Source organism: Cavia porcellus, unplaced genomic scaffold (assembly GCF_034190915.1).
Source record: "Cavia porcellus strain 051 isolate PalLab524CR breed Dunkin Hartley unplaced genomic scaffold, mCavPor4.1 scaffold_26, whole genome shotgun sequence".
Taxonomy (NCBI): Eukaryota; Metazoa; Chordata; class Mammalia; order Rodentia; family Caviidae; genus Cavia; species Cavia porcellus.
In genome coordinates, this window is record NW_026947509.1 from 26,198,209 (window position 1) to 26,214,116 (window position 15,908).

A 15,908-nucleotide genomic window follows, 5' to 3' on the forward strand; every position below is an offset into this window, starting at 1 on the left:
GAGAAGGACGTTGGGGTGGGGCGGAGTAGAGGACAAGGGATGCCTTGGAAGGAGAGTCCTCTCTAACTTGGTTTCTTCCCTTTACCCCTGCCTTCTGCTGCTTGGCCCCCAAATCACAGTGGGTCCACCTGGTGCTGAGTGTGTCTAGCAACTCTGGCCTTGGGGAGACTCTTGAGCAGAGCCAAGCAGCCCACGTGGTAACCCTGGGGCCCCTGGAACCATCTGTCCGGGCCCAGCTGGTGAGGGAGGAGCTAGCACTCTATGGGAAGAGGCTGGAGGAGTCACCTTTCAACAACCAGGTTGGACCCTTGCCGGGGCTGGTGGGTGTTTGGGTGGCTCTGGGAGCTGGCAGGGCATGGGGCACTGTGGCTGACCCCTGCCCTGCGTGGGCTGCTGCTTTGTTTTCTGAAGGACTTTTGACTGGGGAAAGCCTCTCCAGGACCCTGAGGGGAGGACAGACCAGTAAAGGGCTTGGTGCCCTCAGGTTGCACCAGGCCAGTGCCCTGACCGAGGCACTGGTGGGATGTGGGAGGGATACTGTATTCCCAGGTGGTGCCAGGGGCTGTCCCTGATGGGACTCTCAGAGAAGAAGCTGCCTTGTGGTGAATGTGGTACTGGGGGCAGAGGCAGGCTGTGGCAGGCTCTCAGTCCCCACACTGAGTCCTGTGCATCTCACTAGATGCAACTGCTGCTAGTGAAGTGGGCATCAGGCCTGCCTCTCTACCTGCGCCTGGTCACGGACCACTTGAGGCTCTTCACGCTCTATGAGCAGGTTGGTTGCTCCTCATCTGCCAAGGCCTAACCTGCTTCCCATTCTCCATACAGCCCTTGGGCTCCATGCCTCAGGCCCACATGTGGCCTTTGCCATCTGTGATCACCCCTTCCCATCCTTGTGTCACCACCACACCCACTTCCCTCCACCTGTCTCTCTCTTCCCCTCCTCACCTCCCACCCCTTCCCTGCCTAAGCCCATGCTGCCTCTCCCCACCCCATGACTCCTAGCCACCTTCCCCTCCCAGGTGTCTGAGAGACTTCGCTCCCTGCCTGCCACTGTGCCCCTGCTGCTGGAGCACATCCTGAGCACCCTGGAGCACGAGCACGGCCGTGATGTCCTTCCCCAAACCTTAGCCTCCCTGGAAGTCACACGCAGTGGTCAGTGGTGGGGCAGAATGGGATACGGAAGTGCTCAGGGTTTGTGTGGCATGATTCAGGTGGGATCTCCCCCCGAAAGGACCAGGTGTCTTGGCATGGGAACACTGTGTGTTTGGGTTGACACTTAGGCTTGGGTTCTTAGGTCTGACTGTGGAGCAGCTGCATGCGGTGCTCAGTGCGTGGCAGATTCTACCCAAGGGGACCAAGAGCTGGGAAGAAGCGGTGGCTGCAGGGAACAGTGGAGAGCCCTACCCCATGGGCCCATTTGCCTATCTGGTGCAGAGCCTGCGCAGGTACATGTGCCCAAGCCCGGCTCCCACTACCCACTGTGCTGCACCTTACCCTCTTGGAGCCAGGACTCTTTCTTCATCTCCCTTTCTTTGGGGCAGCTCTAACAAGTGCTTTGCAGGCTCAGCATCAGATGCAATTCCATCACCCCCACGTGAGGTGGGAAGGAAGCCAACTATGGTGCTCCCTGACAGGCCTCCTTCCTCTCCTCCCTGCTCCTCTGCCCAATTCTCCTGGGCACAGTTTGCTAGGGGAGGGGCCTCTGGAGCGCCCTGGTGCCCGCCTCTGTCTCCCGGATGGACCCCTGAAGACAGCAGCCAAACGCCGCTATGGAAAAAGGCGAGGGCTGGAGGACACAGCCCATGTCCTTATTGCAGGTGAGCACGGCCCTAGTCATCTAGGGCACTAGGTCTGGGGCCCACATCAGAGGGGCAGTACCACCCAAGTGTGCCCCTATCTGCTGACTCCAAGCCTTGGCATTACAGTGGGTGGATACCCCTGCTGTAGCTGGAGGGACATGACCTTCAGGATGCCGCAGCACTGAGGTCTTCTCAGGGTCTAGTTTTGATGGAGTGTTTGTTTTTTGCTGTTTTGAGACAGGGTATTGCTGTGTAGCTCAGGCTGGTCTTCAATTCACTGTTTATCCCAGAATGCCCTCAAATGTGTGATAATCCTCCTGTCTAAGCCTCGAAGTGCTGTCATTACGGGTGTGTCACCATGCCTGACACTCGGTTTGTTTTTACAGCTCTGCTGTGGAAGGCATGTGACCCTGATGCTTCAGGCTTTTTCCGACGTTGCCCTCCAGAGGCTCTGGGAGACCTGCCTTACCACCTGGTCAGTCCCCAGATCCCATGGGAACCTTTCCCAAGCACCTTCCCTGCCCAATCTTACTCTTTTATTTTGTAATACTAGGGATTTAGCGCAGGCCCTGCATTGAGGTACATACCTGGCCTTTGTTTTTCTTTTGAGACTCTTTCCAAGTCACTGATTTGTGCAGGCTGGGTCAAACTTGCCATCCTCATGCCTTACCTGCAGAGTGCTGGGATTACAAGATGTGCCTCCACACTGGGTTTCTCGGGCTATTCTTAGACCTCTGTCCCCTGCACACCACTGCTATGCCCACTGCGGTTTACCTCCCCCGCCCCCAGACTCCCTGCCCGCTTCCCCTTACAGTTTTTCTTGTCTCCTTGAGGTCCTCCAGGAGAGGACCTCAAGTGGATCGGGTCCTAGCCACAGATGTGGGCTCTGGGAGTAGACAGTGCCTCCTCCCATCCCTTCCTCACCACCTCTTCCCATGGGTAATGGGTACAACCCAATCCCCCCCAGCTCCTGAGCGGGCACCGGGCCCTCCTGGCGAAGTTCCTCACCAGTCTGCACGTGGTGGCTGCACACCTGGACTTGGGCCTGCTCCCCCGGCTCTTGGAGGCGCACGCCCTCTATGGTGAGAGGAGTGTCTGTATGGTTTCTTCTCTGAGCTCCTGGATCTCCTGAGTGTGCTCAGGAGAACCCTGCTGAGGGGGAAGAGTAACAGGAAAACCAGCCAGGTCTCTCCCAGAATTTGAGCATGCCAGAGGGGTGAGCTATTAGTTCTCTGGAGACATTTTGCTTAGGCCTCTTGGATTGGAAGTTCTCAGACTTTACATAGGGGACAGAAAATCATCCAGGAAACGTGTTCAAATTACAGATCCCGAGAGCCCCAGACTGCTTCCCTAGGTCAGTGTGTGACCCAAAGCTTCACACTGCTTTGCACAGTGTTTCTCATGGACCAGACAACCACACTTGGAGACTATTTTAGACCAATGAGGTGATTTCATGTGGTGCTCTGGGTAACGGGTCTGGCTGGCTCCTCAATGAATCTGTGCTTGTCTCTCCATAGCTTCTTCAGGCCCTGAGGAGGAACCAAAGCTCCCTGAGGCTGATGTGGCAGCATTCCGCACCTTCCTGAGGCAGCAGGCCCCAGTCCTCAGCCGCTACCCCCGACTTCTACGCCAGCAGGCAGCCAACCAACCTGCAGACTCACCTGTGTGCTGCCAGGCCCCGCTGCTCTCCCAGCGAGGGCACCTCCAGCGCATGCTGCGATGGCTCAATAAACCCCAGAGTGTGCGGGGTCAGCACAGGTGAGGCTGTGCCCACAGGCCCTGGAAACTCAACCACAGAACAGCTTCAGCCCTAAGGATTCCGATTCAGAGGGCAGAAGTCAATTTCCTATCTGTTCCTAAATGCCGCTTTTTCTGCTCTTCCTCCAGCTCCAGCACGTCTCTGGCAATTTCCTCATCCCCCACTGCCGTGGCCATCTCTCTTAATGGACAAAGAGCAGCTGTGGGCACTGCCAATGGGACAGTTTACCTTTTGAACCTGAGAACCTGGCAGGTATGACACCTGAGACAGGGCAAGTGTTACCTCCAGAAACCCTCAGCCCTCACAGCTTGGCACATGCATAATTTCCCATATGTATTCACCAACTTTATCTCTTTTCTTTTCTTTTTTCTTTTAAAGAGGATAAAATTGAACACAACAGAACAGAGTGAAACAGAACTTAAGAAAGCAATGTAAGAGACATAAATTTCAAAGCAAGACAATCAGAAATCTTCACTATCTATCATATTGTCTGTTTTCTTCCAATAGTTGAGCATATCTTCACATTCAGAGAATTTGCATGCAACAACATGATATAGAACTGAGCTGAACAGAATGAAGAAGGCATTTTAGGTCTTCAAGATCAGACAACAGGGAGGTCAACAGTGGCTGTCAGTGTATCTCTCATTCTCTTCAAAATAGCTGTCCACACCTTCATGTATATTAAGATTAAACAAAACAAAACGGGCTAAAATCACTCTGAACAAAGAATAATAGTATGCTGGATTTCACATCATGACAGTATGGGATCAGCACTGGGTACTGTAGTGTCTCTTTTTCTTCAAAGTAGTTGTTCATTTCATCATGCGTTACCAACTTTATCTCTTTTGAGTCAGATCAAAGAGTTTGGTCCAAAAAGAAAATCACCCTCCTGGGTACATGACTGTAATTTCAGCAACCTGTAAAGCTGAGGCAGTAGGACCAAAAGAGCCTAGCTTTGGCAACTTACTGAGATGTTGTCTGACAAAGAAAAATAAAAATAAAAAGCCTGGGTATGTAGGTCAATACAAAGCCTGTAGGTTCAATTCCCAGTAGTGACAATAAAACAAAACAAAAAACAAAAACTCCCAAAACAAACAGCCATTATTTGCTGCCTGTAGTCCATTCCAAGTTCGTGGCTTAGTTACTTTTCTGTTGTTGCTGAGACAAAATATCTAATACCCAGTGTTGATGGAGGAAAGGCCCAAACCATCACAGCACTGTACGTGACAAGAAGCACAGTGGTCAGTGTGGCTCCCATCTCTCCTCGTTCCATAATCAGACAGGGCAGAGACAAAGGAGTAAGACAGAAAACAAAACCACAATGCTGCCATCATTGAGAGCCTGTGGTCACCTGGAGCACAGAAGATTTAGGGTGGAGCAGAACGGCCTCTGGCCTCTGATGGAGCCACAGCAAAACCCGAGGGCAGTGTTTCTGTGCATTGCCAGTAAGGACTGCAGCAGAGGGTAATGAGGGGCAGTGGTAGATGAGGGAGAGGAGAGGAGGCCCACTGCCAAGGCCTTTCTGTCCTCATCCATATCACCGCGCTCCCGTGTCTATATACGCATTAGTGGGACCTCATTTGCCGAGCCCCATGAGAATCCTAAGTGGGGAGTAAGTGTGGGGCTTGGGTGTGGGAGAAGAGGTAGGCTGACATGGATCAGGAATACAGAGAGCTGGGGTGCAAGCCCTTCTCCCCTTGGCCTTGGCTTTGGCTGGGGCTATAGGAGTTGCACAGGGAAGGTCAGGAAGCAGCCCGACTTCCCCTTCCATCCTGCCTCACAGGAGGAAAAATCTGTGGTGAGTGGCTGTGATGGGATCTCGTCCTGCACTTTTGTCTCAGACAACGCCCTGTTCCTTTCTGCCTTTGATGGGCTCCTGGAGCTCTGGGACCTGCAGTGCGGTTGTCGGTGAGCGGTCCCCCCATGTCTCTAAGCGAGGCCCGTCCCTTTGAGAAGCCCAGGGACACAGGATCAAGGAGGGCCGTGGCCACGTGGTCCCAGGGCCTGAACTTGTCTTGCCGGGATAGGGTGCTGCAGACCCAGGCTCACCAATACCAAATCACGGACTGCTGCCTGAGCCCTGACCGACGGCTGCTGGCCACCGTGTGCCTGGGAGGCTGCCTAAAGGTAACCACAAAGTGACCACTGCGAATCAGCCCTGTGTGTTTCTGCTCTCAGCATGGCTGGTATGCTGACTGCTTGGGCTGGAGAGCCCTCAGCTATTGCAGGAGGGGACTTGGTGAGGTGGTGTCGGGGCTGTGGGACTGAGAAGCTCAGCATCTGTACTTAGCTCTCAAATTCCTCCACTTTGTCTCCTCCAGCTGTGGGACACGGTCCGTGGGCAGCTGTCTTTCCAGCACACTGGTGCCAAGCCCCTCAACTGCCTTGCCTTCCACCCAGAGGGGCAAGCACTGGCCACTGGCAGCTGGGCAGGCAGCATCAGCTTCTTCCAGGTGGAAGGACTCAAAGCCACCAAGGTAGAAGCCCACAGTAGCACTTGGTGGGGAGGGAAGCACAGGAGGGGATGAGGGGAGGGACATGCATCTGCCTCGGTGTCACTTGGAGTTGTGCTGAAAGTGAGCCCTGAGATTCTGTATCTGCTTTCCTGTGTAGGAACTGGGGGCCCCTGGATCCTCTGTTCGAACTTTGGCCTTCAATGCACCTGGGCGGGTCGTAGCTGTGGGTCGGCTGGACAGGATGGTCGAGCTGTGGGCCTGGCAAGAGGGGGCCCGGCTGGCCACCTTCCCTGCCCACTGTGGCTTTGTTTCTGCTGTGCTTTTCCTGCATGCCCAAAACCAGTTGCTGACTGCTGGCGAGGACGGCAAGGTCTGGCTGCAGGGGGTTATGGTGGGGTATCTGGAGGGTGTAGCAAAGGCAGGGATTTGGGTGAGGGTGGGGCCAGTGCTGAGCCTAGAGGAGCCCGGAGGCCGAGCTACAGGAGAGGAAAGCACTGTGTGCACGTGGTAGTGCTCAGGATTCTCTGGGAGGAGGAACTTAGTGAGGTGGCCATCCTTGGGGTGAAGGACCAGGTGGTTGTGGGGCCATGTGTTTAATCCGTTTCCTCGGCTCCCAGGTTCAGGTGTGGTCAGGCTCTCTGGGTCGACCTCGGGGATGCCTGGGCTCCCTTCCTCTCTCTCCTGCCCTCTCGGTGGCACTCAGCCTAGACAGCAAGCGGGTGGCAGTTGGGTACCGAACAGATGGCATTAAGATCTACAGAGTCCCTTCAGGTACTAAAGCTGTGATGGATGGATTTTTGCAACCTTGGAAAGAGGGCAGCCTTAGCTCAGCCCATTCCCATGTCTTCTTCTCAGCCTCTGTGTCTTTCTTCAGGTTCCCAGCTGGTGCAGGGTCCAATGCTAGAGGTGGCAGTGTCTGCACTGGCCTGGCTGAGTCCCCAGGTGTTGGTGAGTGGTACAGAAGATGGCACCCTGCAGGGCTGGCTGCTCAAGGAAAGCACCCTTCAGTCCCTCTGGCTTCTGCCCCAAAACCAGAAGGCGGTGCTGGGACTGGCCAGCTGCCAGCATCTCCTGGCTTCTGCGTCAGGTACAGTGCTGAGCAGGGCAGGCTTTCCTCAGTCTTTCTTTTTTATCAGATTCTAATATTTTCCTTCCACCAGTACTTGAGGGATGTTCATGTATGGAATCATACAGTTAGGGTTTATTTTACACGTTGTGAAGTGCTTCAGGCGCATTTATCTTCTGTAGTCAGTTTGGACAGTTTCTTGTTCCATATGCACCAGTCTGGGTAAGCTCCCAGTATTCCTTTGCATTTTTGTCCTGAGGGAGGGAGACTTGGCTGTAGGAGCAGGTGGGCTTCCCTGAGCAGAGCTAGAGATGCACAGGTGACAAGGAAGCATGGCCTGGTCCTCTCAGGTGACAGGGACTGTAGAGTGGTGAGAACAGGTGTGTGGGGAAGTGGGCCAGATGTTTCTTGGCACAAGAAGCCTCACTGCTGACTGGAGCTGGGAGCTGGCACACCGTGCTGGTCATTAACACATGACGACTGGCCCTGGCCCAGGGCCTCGCCACACCCTTATAACTCACCTCCTCCCTGTCCTGGATCCCTGCCTCAGGCATGGCCCTCAGCCCCATCATGGCCTTTGTCCCCCACTCCAAGGCCGCTCCTCCGTCCACCTTCAGGAAGCCTTCCTCTCTCTCCCCCATGCAGAGGATTGCACAGTCCGGCTCTGGCCCAAACAGTTGCTGACTCAGCAGCACAAGACTGGAGACTTGCCCTGTGCCGCTGAGCTCCGGGGACATGAGGGCCCTGTAAGCTGCTGTAGCTTCAGCGTGGATGGAGGCAGCCTGGCCACTGGGGGCAGGGACCAGGTGAGTGCTGAAGCATGCCAGCCCTGGCTCCTATGGCACCATGCTGCCTGCGTCCTGCACAGCCCGTTTCCCACAGCTTCCTCCTGCCTCCTGCTCTGCCCAGTCTCCTGCCATCTCCGCCTGCTCTCTGTTGCACTTTCTTTCCTTCCTTGACACCTCTTGCTCAGTGTGGCCCTGGTGCTCCTGCCTCCCCCTGTGGTCCTGAGGGCTTCGCTCTCCTTGGAACCTGTGCAGAGTCTCCTCTGCTGGGACGTGAGGACACCACAGACCCCACTTCTGATGCGCTCCTTCCCCGCGTGTCACCGTGATTGGGTTACTGGCTGTGCCTGGACCAAAGATAACCTACTGGTGAGTGAAGGTGTGGGGTAGCCCAGAGCCTGGCAGGATTCCTGGAGGAAGACAGAACTCTCCATTTCATTCCCTTTCCCGTGCCCACTCTGGTAGGCACAGCTGGTGCTTACTGAGCACTTAGTGTGCAACAGGCTGGACCTAAGTGTCTGTGAATATCGCCACACTTAGTCAAAATGAGGCTCAGTGTCGAGCCTCCATGTGTTGTCCTCAAAAAGAGGTGAGAAAGGAGTGAATCCTTGAAGCAGATTTGCTGTAATCTATCCTTCCCCAGCTTGTACTCTTCTTAGTACTGTGGGTGTTTTGTCTTTATCTGAATTTGTTGACTGACACTGTGCGATTAACACGTACTGTTGTCACTATGACATGTTCACTGTGTACGAGACAGCGTGCACACAGCCCCTCCACAACCATACCATGTGGTAGCTTATCATTTTTTCCTTAAATGGGTGAGAAAGAGAAAACCAAGGTTCAGGGAGATGAATCAGCCGAGATCTCAGAGTGATGAGTGCAGGAGCTGGGATTCAGCCCCGGGAGAGCCCCTGTTCCTCATCGGGAGGCCTCCTGTCCCACACGCTGCGTGCTATGAACACAGCAAAATGTCATAGCAGTGCCCAGAGCCCTGTTCCTGTCCCTTCTGCCTGCAGATTTCCTGCTCCAGTGATGGCTCTGTGGGGCTGTGGGACCCCAAGTCGGGACAGCAGCTCGGTCATTTCCTGGGTCATCAGAGTGCTGTGAGCACCGTAGTGGCTGTGGTGAGAAAGCGGTGGAAGGTCACTGGGGGAATCAGAGGACGCATGGGGGCTCAGGGAGCTGGGTGCATTGGGGGTACACTCCCAAAGGCTAAAGGCAGGGCCAGAGTGACATGTTTGGACTCAGTTATAGCGTCAGGGTTAAGGGTTGATGTGGGAGATGGAGGTGGGAACATACATAGTATCAGGACCACAGGGCAGGATTGCAGTCCTGAGCCACTCATACCTATTGCACCTGAGTCCTCCTCCCTCTTTGATGTCTTCCAAATCCTGGGTGCTCGCCCTCCACCCTCTGTAGGGGGAGTCCCCCTTGCCACATGCGTTCTCATCTTGTGCTCTGGGGCAGGCAGAACACGTGGTGTCTGTGGACCGGGACGGGACCTTGAAAGTGTGGGCCCGTGGAGGTGTGGAGCTGACCAGCATCCCTGCCCACTCAGGACCCATCAGCCAGTGCGCAGCTGCCCTGGAGCCCCGCCCAGGTACAGCAGTGTCAGCGACCTTCTCTTCCCCAAAGCCTCTTCTCTGTGTCCTGCATTTTTCCTTCCTCCTGACTCTGTCTTCTTGTCTTATCAGCAAGACAGTCTGGCTCAGAGCTCCTGGTGGTGACTGTTGGACTGGATGGGGCCACACGGCTGTGGCATCCACTCATGGTGAGTGTCCTGAAATCTCTGGGGCTGGGGGAGGTGGGGAAGTATAAGTGGCAGTGCCCTGTGGGGTCAGTGCCCAGCAGTGCAGCTGCCTCCCTTCCTAGGTGTGGCAGACACACATCCTCCCGGGACACGGTGGTCCGGTGAGTGCAGCTGCCATCTGCCAGAGCTCAGGCCTCCTGCTGACTGCCTCAGAAGAAGGATCAGTGCGGCTCTGTCAGGTCCCTGAGAAAGCAGGTGAGTGAGGCCTGGAGATAGGCATTAAAGAGTTCTCTGTTGCTGAGGTAGAGAACCTGGTTAACCTGGTACCTTGTGTATCATAGGACAAGCCCAGCTGCTAAGATCACTTCCTTTCTTCCCTAGATGACACCAGCACACCTAGAAGTTTCGCAGCCATCACCGCTGTGGCCTGGGCACCAGATGGGTCTGTGGCCGTGTCTGGAAATCAGGCTGGGGAATTAACCCTGTGGCAGGAAGCCAAGGCCGTGGCCACAGCACAGGTGACTCGGGGCAGCCTCCTCCATCCGTGTGAGGACTGCCCTGGCCATGTGTGTCATGCTGCTTGCTGGGCCGAGGCTGTATGTGTTTGGAGGGGAAGCTTAGCCTGGCTCCTCAGACAAACTGAAGTGAACTTGTTCCACTCACCAGGCTCCAGGCCGAGTCAGCGCCCTGCTCTGGTTCTCAGCAGACACCTTCTTTGTTCTCAGTGATGATGAAAAGATCAGCAAGTGGCGAGTGCATGGGTTAGAGCGGCAGACGGCTTCGACTTCCAGAAGACTGAGGTGAAACTGGGCAGCTGGGGAAAGGTGCTTGGAAACTAGGTTCCTTTTACCTGGGGCTTTCAACAGATCACTGCTTGTGTGCTTCTGAGCAGGTCAAGGGGGCGCTAGGTATTGAGCAGGGAAAGGTTTCTGCTCCTGGCCAGGTCACTGCAAATGAATTCTTCCCAGGTACCTATCTGATGCCAAGGTCTGGACCTGGTAAAGCAAATACAAACGAATTTTATTCTTTTTTAAAATACTACTGGGCCCTACTGAACAACATCCACAGATCTTTGCTCTTTATTTTGAGACAGGGTCTCACTAAGTCTCACTTTGCCCAGGCTGGGCTCACACTTGAAATTCTCATTCCTCAGCTTCGCAGAGGGCTGTGATTATAGGAATATACCACTACACGCAGCTGTCTTTTAATTTTTAACTAAAGAAGCTTGCAGTAGCTTAAGAGGCTGCCAAATAAGAGAAATTGTAGGAAAGAGTTGGTATTTGAGGTCGGGCACAAGAATGAATATAAGTTTTGTAAACCAGTGATTTAGGGCTTTGGTGTTTTATGAAAAAGTAGCTTTACTGAAAGGCGGGGAATATGAATTTGTGTTATGAATTTGTAATGTAGCCAATACCTTGGGTTTCTGGAAGAAGTAGGGATAGCTGAAGAGCAGGAGAGGGGATTGAGAAGATAAACTGAGGCCAAGCTGTAGAGGGCACCATACTAAGACTTTAATAGAAAGGTGACACACAATGTAATCCAGTAATAGGGAGCCTGAGACAGGAAGATCACCATGAGTACAAGAACACCCTGAGCTACGTAGTGAATTCATGGCTAGCCTGAATCATAGAGGTGACCTTGTCTCAAAAAACAAACAAACAAACCCTCAGAACAAAACAAATAACCAAAAAAAAAAAAAAAGAAAAGAAAAGAAAAATAATTCCCCCCCTCCATGGCCTCATACATGATACTAAGCATGCAGCTGGCCCCTGAACAACACTGCCAAATCCTCATGATGAGAAGTTCAGTGACAGAAGCCAGGGAGGATGGAGCAGGTCTGTAATGGCAGCACTCAGGAGAATGAGGCAGGAGCATCTGTGTGAGTTTGAGGCCAGCCTGGGATACATAGCAAAACCCTGTCTCAAAATAATTAAGTATGTATTTAAACAAAGAACTTCAGTAAGAGGAAACTGGTTGGCATATAGAGGATAGATGGATAGTGTGGGAGACCACCAAGCCACACTGCCCTGAGAAAAGAGGTCCCTTGCCTCCATCTTTCCCTGAGCTGTTCTTTAACCGTGTTCATGAGATGTGCACAGCTGGCCAGATTGAAGCAGATGTTCCCTCACTGGCCAGAGGATGTGACTGAGTCCAGCTGATATGCCAGTGAGTCTCAAGATGGCAAAGTGGCTGCCCAGGGAGGAGAACAGCTCCTGTGCCGAAGGCTGGAATAGAGGCTCCAGCAGCAGCCTGTGAGAGTCCCGGGCTCAGACATGAGATGGCATCTCTGCTGTGCCCATGGGACTCAATAAGAATCGTATTCCTGTCATTAAAGGTGTCAGCTTTGCATACATCAATTTATCTCCTGCATCACTAATTAGGGAGCCTCTGTGCATGGTGCAAGAGTGCTCTGTCTCCTTATAGCTATGTCTGCAAGGCTTCTCTTCCATGTACTCTGCCATGACCTCCACCCACCTCCCTGATTGGTACCAATAAAAGCCTTGGGCATGTGGACTTTTGGCCCTTTGGTCCAACAAGAGGATTTGGTCATCCCAGAGCCCGTTCAACTGCAGATCTCTCTGTTTTCATCTATGTGCTACATTGCCACGTGGGAGACTAAACCCTCCACGAGGATTTTGTTATGTAACATCCCATCAGAAGCACCAGTCATTAAAGATCCTTTCCACAATGCCAGTTATTGGAAACCCATGCAGTGGGTTCCAGTCTCCTGCCTGGGTTATAGCGCACCACAAGAAAGGAAAGAATGAGCAATAGACAGAGTAGAGGGGTGCATAGCAGGGATGGGGAACCACCAGTTGCTCTCTAGGAACAAAAAGCCCTGAATCTCCAGCTAGCTACCATTTTATGAGCCAGTGTAGGGGGCAGGGATGGGTGCTTTTCCTGGAACAGTACTGAGGCAATAGGAAAATAGGCAAGCTTAACATCACAAAGATGACAGGCCAGCATCCCTCCCCACACCTGGATGCTAAACTCATTGATCTAGAAGAAGGTGATTTCTGCATTCCAAAACTGACCTGTGAGGCAGGTAGGGCATAGCGCCTAGGACAGACACTATGTCAGTGTACATAGAGGTCGCCACCAACAGGATAGTTGTGACCAAAGGGAAGGAGACCTTTCACAGCTGTGTTACAGTCCAAGGAAGGCACACTGCAGGTCCTGACCTGGGCAGTAGAAATGAGAGAAGGGACTGATACATGAATGCATTGCACATACAGTCCTCAGTGCTTAATGACCAGCTGGAGTTAGGAATGAAGGAAACGATAAGAATGCTACGGGTTTCCAGTGTGAGCAAGGAAGGAAAGGGCGTGATGAGCACTAATACTGATGAAAGGAAAATAGGGGCTGGCCTGGCTCACTAGGGCCCTGGGTTGGAGTCTTGGCTGGCACCATCAAAACAAGGACAAGTGCACTGGTTAGATGGGAAGGCAGGCATTTTGCTCTTTATTTCACGTGTGAAGATGCATGGGTAGCTGTGGAGCCCGAGGGAGGCTGACTAAATTGAGATCTTTCTTTGTCTATTTTTTTGAGCTATAGTCTTCACCTGAACCAAGTTCTGCAAGAAGTGGGGATCCTGACAAGTCTGGAACTGGCCCCCAATGGTCTTTCTCTCATCTTGGTCAGTGCAGATTTGGAAATACTACAACTGACCCCTGGGAACGCTCCGCGTGTAATCGCGTAAGATCTACAAATCTTATTCCTCCTGAGCTAAAGAAAGGAAAGAGTGGTTTAGTGGTTCTCTGAGTTTAACTTAGAAGAAACACTGGACTCTTAAACATAAGCAATCTGGGTCAGCCACTTACTTTCTTATACACCAGGGACAAGCTTGGAATTCATCCTATACTGTTGTCCACCCACAAGGAGCATGGTGTGTTCTTCCTGCACACAAGACACCCTGGATGTCTTTCTTTCTTGGTAAGTCCTTTTGAGGTATGTGTTACCCATTTTTTGAGAATCAATGTTTTTATGTGTTGGAGTAAATGAGAAAAGAAAGGGAGCAAAAGGCAGTCGAGTCCACATCCCCTATCCTTCCAGGGGGCAGCTCTACTTTAGAGCAGGAATTACTGGTTGTCTGTGTAAAATTTCATTGCCAGTGAAAAGAGTTCTGTTATTCAAGAAAATCATGGGAACTCAGAAACCTAATAGTTTTACTAATTTTATTTCCTATTTTATTTTTATTTTTCCTGATTGCATTTTTCATTATTTTCTTATCTTGTCATTGTATTAGCATCTTAAGAGCAAGAACTAACACTTTGTGTCACAATGCTTATCATTTATATCATAGACGTGCAACACTCACTGATTGGTTATGCCAAAGTTAGATATTCAAGTCCACTGAAAACCCTGACTTAATCCCTGTGAAAGTTATTCACAAAGCCTGTCAGTGAGCCAGTAATTCCCTTCATAATTGTATACTGAAGAAAAATAAGTGCCCATGTTCTCCAAAAGATAAGTACAAGACTGTCTGTAGTATTGTTGTTCATTAAGGCAAAAATGACCTAAATGTCTATAACCAAGAAGAGTGTAAATAACCTGTGGTATGGGTATGCAGTGGAATAACATATGGTGGGGAAAATGTGATGCTGAGTATCAATAAAAGGAACAACACCGACTTACTTCATAGACATTATTCTGGGCAAAGAAGGCAGACTTACTATATAATTTCATGTAAATAAAACTTAAAAGAATAAGCAGGACTAATTCATGGTGACATAAATCAGAATATTGTTACCTCTGTGGGTGGCCTTGTATTAACTAAGAAAAGGCAACTTTTAGGGTGATAGAAGCATTCTACATCTATAGACACGGGGGTGATGGGCTGGGTAAATATTATGTAAAACTAGCCGGACATTTAACCATTGTGTCTTGTACCTTATCCGTGTTGTAGTTTGGTTTTAGAAAGTTCTGGTTGTTGCTCCACCAGGCGGAATTATATGCTGTGTATCAGCTAATCAGTGTCACCTGTCTCCTTTCACAGAAGCAAAAGGAAACAGGAGAGTTTGAAGAGAGATTGGAGTTTTATATAGATTTAGAGAACCCTAGCGGGTCCTCAGTATTGACTCAGGCCAAACCTGAATCTGGTGAGTGGCATGGGAAGGCCTGAGGGGCCCCGAGATGCCCTAGGGGAAGTGGGTAGATCTTGGTTCTAACTCTGCCCTGACAATGGCAGAGTGCTCGTTCCTGTGTGCCAGCTCCGATGGAGTGCTGTGGACCCTGGCTGGATGCAGCCCTGAAGGAGGATGGACCACAGGTAACATGTGGCAGACAAAAGAACCTGAAGACCAGGCTTCAGGGACAGACGCATCAGATGCCAGCATGGCCAACTGGCCGAGAATGGGGCTAAAGATGCAGCAGTGTAGAAAGGTGAGTGTGAAGGAGGGTCACAGGTAGGGAGGAGGCTGTGCGCTGACACAGCAGACTTCAGCTCTTCTTCCCTGAGCATCAGCATGACACCATCCTCCTCCCTCAGATTCACTCAGACTCTGTCACAGCCCTCCATGTGCTGCCTGAGTTGCTGGTGACAGGATCAAAGGACAGAGATGTTAAGCTGTGGGCAAGACCCAGTATGCAGCTGGTAAGTGTGGGGGGTATGTGGGTGTGTGAGCAGGTGGGTCCCAAAGGCAAGAAGGGGCTGGGGGGAGTTACCAGAGAACGTATTTGGACAAGAAAAAGCACAAGATCAAAGTTCCATTTTCTTTAGTTCCTTTTGCAGTGACATACCTGCTTCTAAATAAAAGGCATTTATTTGAGTGAAAAAAAAAGTTATGAAGGAGCCCCTGGGCATGTAGCTGGCCCTCACCTCCCCTATTGTCCCCCATTTCTGTTCCTGTTTCAGCTGGGCCTGTTCCGATGTGAAGGGGCAGTGAGCTGCCTGCAGCCCTGGCAGGGCCCTGACTCCACCCTGCGGCTCGCTGTGGGAGACACACAGGGCAATGTGTACTTTCTGTCCTGGGAATGAAAGTGCACTGCTGGGGAAAGCTGATCACTTGTGCTAGAGATGCAAAGCCTGAAAGTACTCTGGCTGCCTCCTTCCTGTGATGATGCAAATAAAGTGTCCCTATGTCTCCAGTACAGCCTTGTCTGTGCCCTCATGTGGCTTTAGACTGAGAAGGAAGAATGTGGATGTTCTATTTCTTTTCTCATTCATCATTAATGCCTAATACAACTGCAAGAAAGCGAACCACACCTTTAGCAGGTGCTCTCTGAAACCAGGGTTTGGAGGTGCTGTGTTCCTGAGACCTCAGTTTCTATGCCTTCCTGAATGGGAAAAAAGA

The 15,908-nt window shown here is 51.8% G+C and overlaps 1 protein-coding gene across 5 annotated transcripts in view; it reads left to right on the forward strand.

Moving 5' to 3' along the window:
- The window catches only part of LOC100722557 (telomerase protein component 1), a 53,075-nt gene extending 37,370 nt beyond the window's left edge, over positions 1-15,705 (forward strand). For 2 of the 5 annotated variants that reach the window (XM_013157648.2, XM_063236941.1), the window contains 29 exons: positions 120-299; positions 680-772; positions 1,020-1,152; positions 1,295-1,445; positions 1,684-1,817; positions 2,186-2,274; positions 2,767-2,881; positions 3,317-3,557; positions 3,687-3,810; positions 5,342-5,466; positions 5,586-5,685; positions 5,880-6,035; positions 6,172-6,384; positions 6,632-6,785; positions 6,889-7,101; positions 7,726-7,886; positions 8,121-8,234; positions 8,882-8,989; positions 9,333-9,465; positions 9,560-9,636; positions 9,738-9,870; positions 9,997-10,133; positions 10,282-10,415; positions 13,171-13,311; positions 13,452-13,548; positions 14,612-14,714; positions 14,804-14,997; positions 15,104-15,208; positions 15,470-15,705. In XM_013157648.2, coding sequence (XP_013013102.1) covers positions 120-299; positions 680-772; positions 1,020-1,152; positions 1,295-1,445; positions 1,684-1,817; positions 2,186-2,274; positions 2,767-2,881; positions 3,317-3,557; positions 3,687-3,810; positions 5,342-5,466; positions 5,586-5,685; positions 5,880-6,035; positions 6,172-6,384; positions 6,632-6,785; positions 6,889-7,101; positions 7,726-7,886; positions 8,121-8,234; positions 8,882-8,989; positions 9,333-9,465; positions 9,560-9,636; positions 9,738-9,870; positions 9,997-10,133; positions 10,282-10,415; positions 13,171-13,311; positions 13,452-13,548; positions 14,612-14,714; positions 14,804-14,997; positions 15,104-15,208; positions 15,470-15,592 — 3,981 coding nt within the window. In that variant the 3' untranslated portion in view covers positions 15,593-15,705. Of the gene's footprint in view, positions 1-119; positions 300-679; positions 773-1,019; positions 1,153-1,294; positions 1,446-1,683; positions 1,818-2,185; positions 2,275-2,766; positions 2,882-3,316; positions 3,558-3,686; positions 3,811-5,341; positions 5,467-5,585; positions 5,686-5,879; positions 6,036-6,171; positions 6,385-6,631; positions 6,786-6,888; positions 7,102-7,725; positions 7,887-8,053; positions 8,235-8,881; positions 8,990-9,332; positions 9,466-9,559; positions 9,637-9,737; positions 9,871-9,996; positions 10,134-10,281; positions 10,440-13,170; positions 13,312-13,451; positions 13,549-14,611; positions 14,715-14,803; positions 14,998-15,103; positions 15,209-15,469 lie in introns of those variants that run through there. The other 3 variants (XM_063236940.1, XM_063236942.1, XR_010043400.1) reach the window with 3 other exon arrangements.
- The last annotated feature ends 203 nt before the right edge of the window (positions 15,706-15,908 follow it).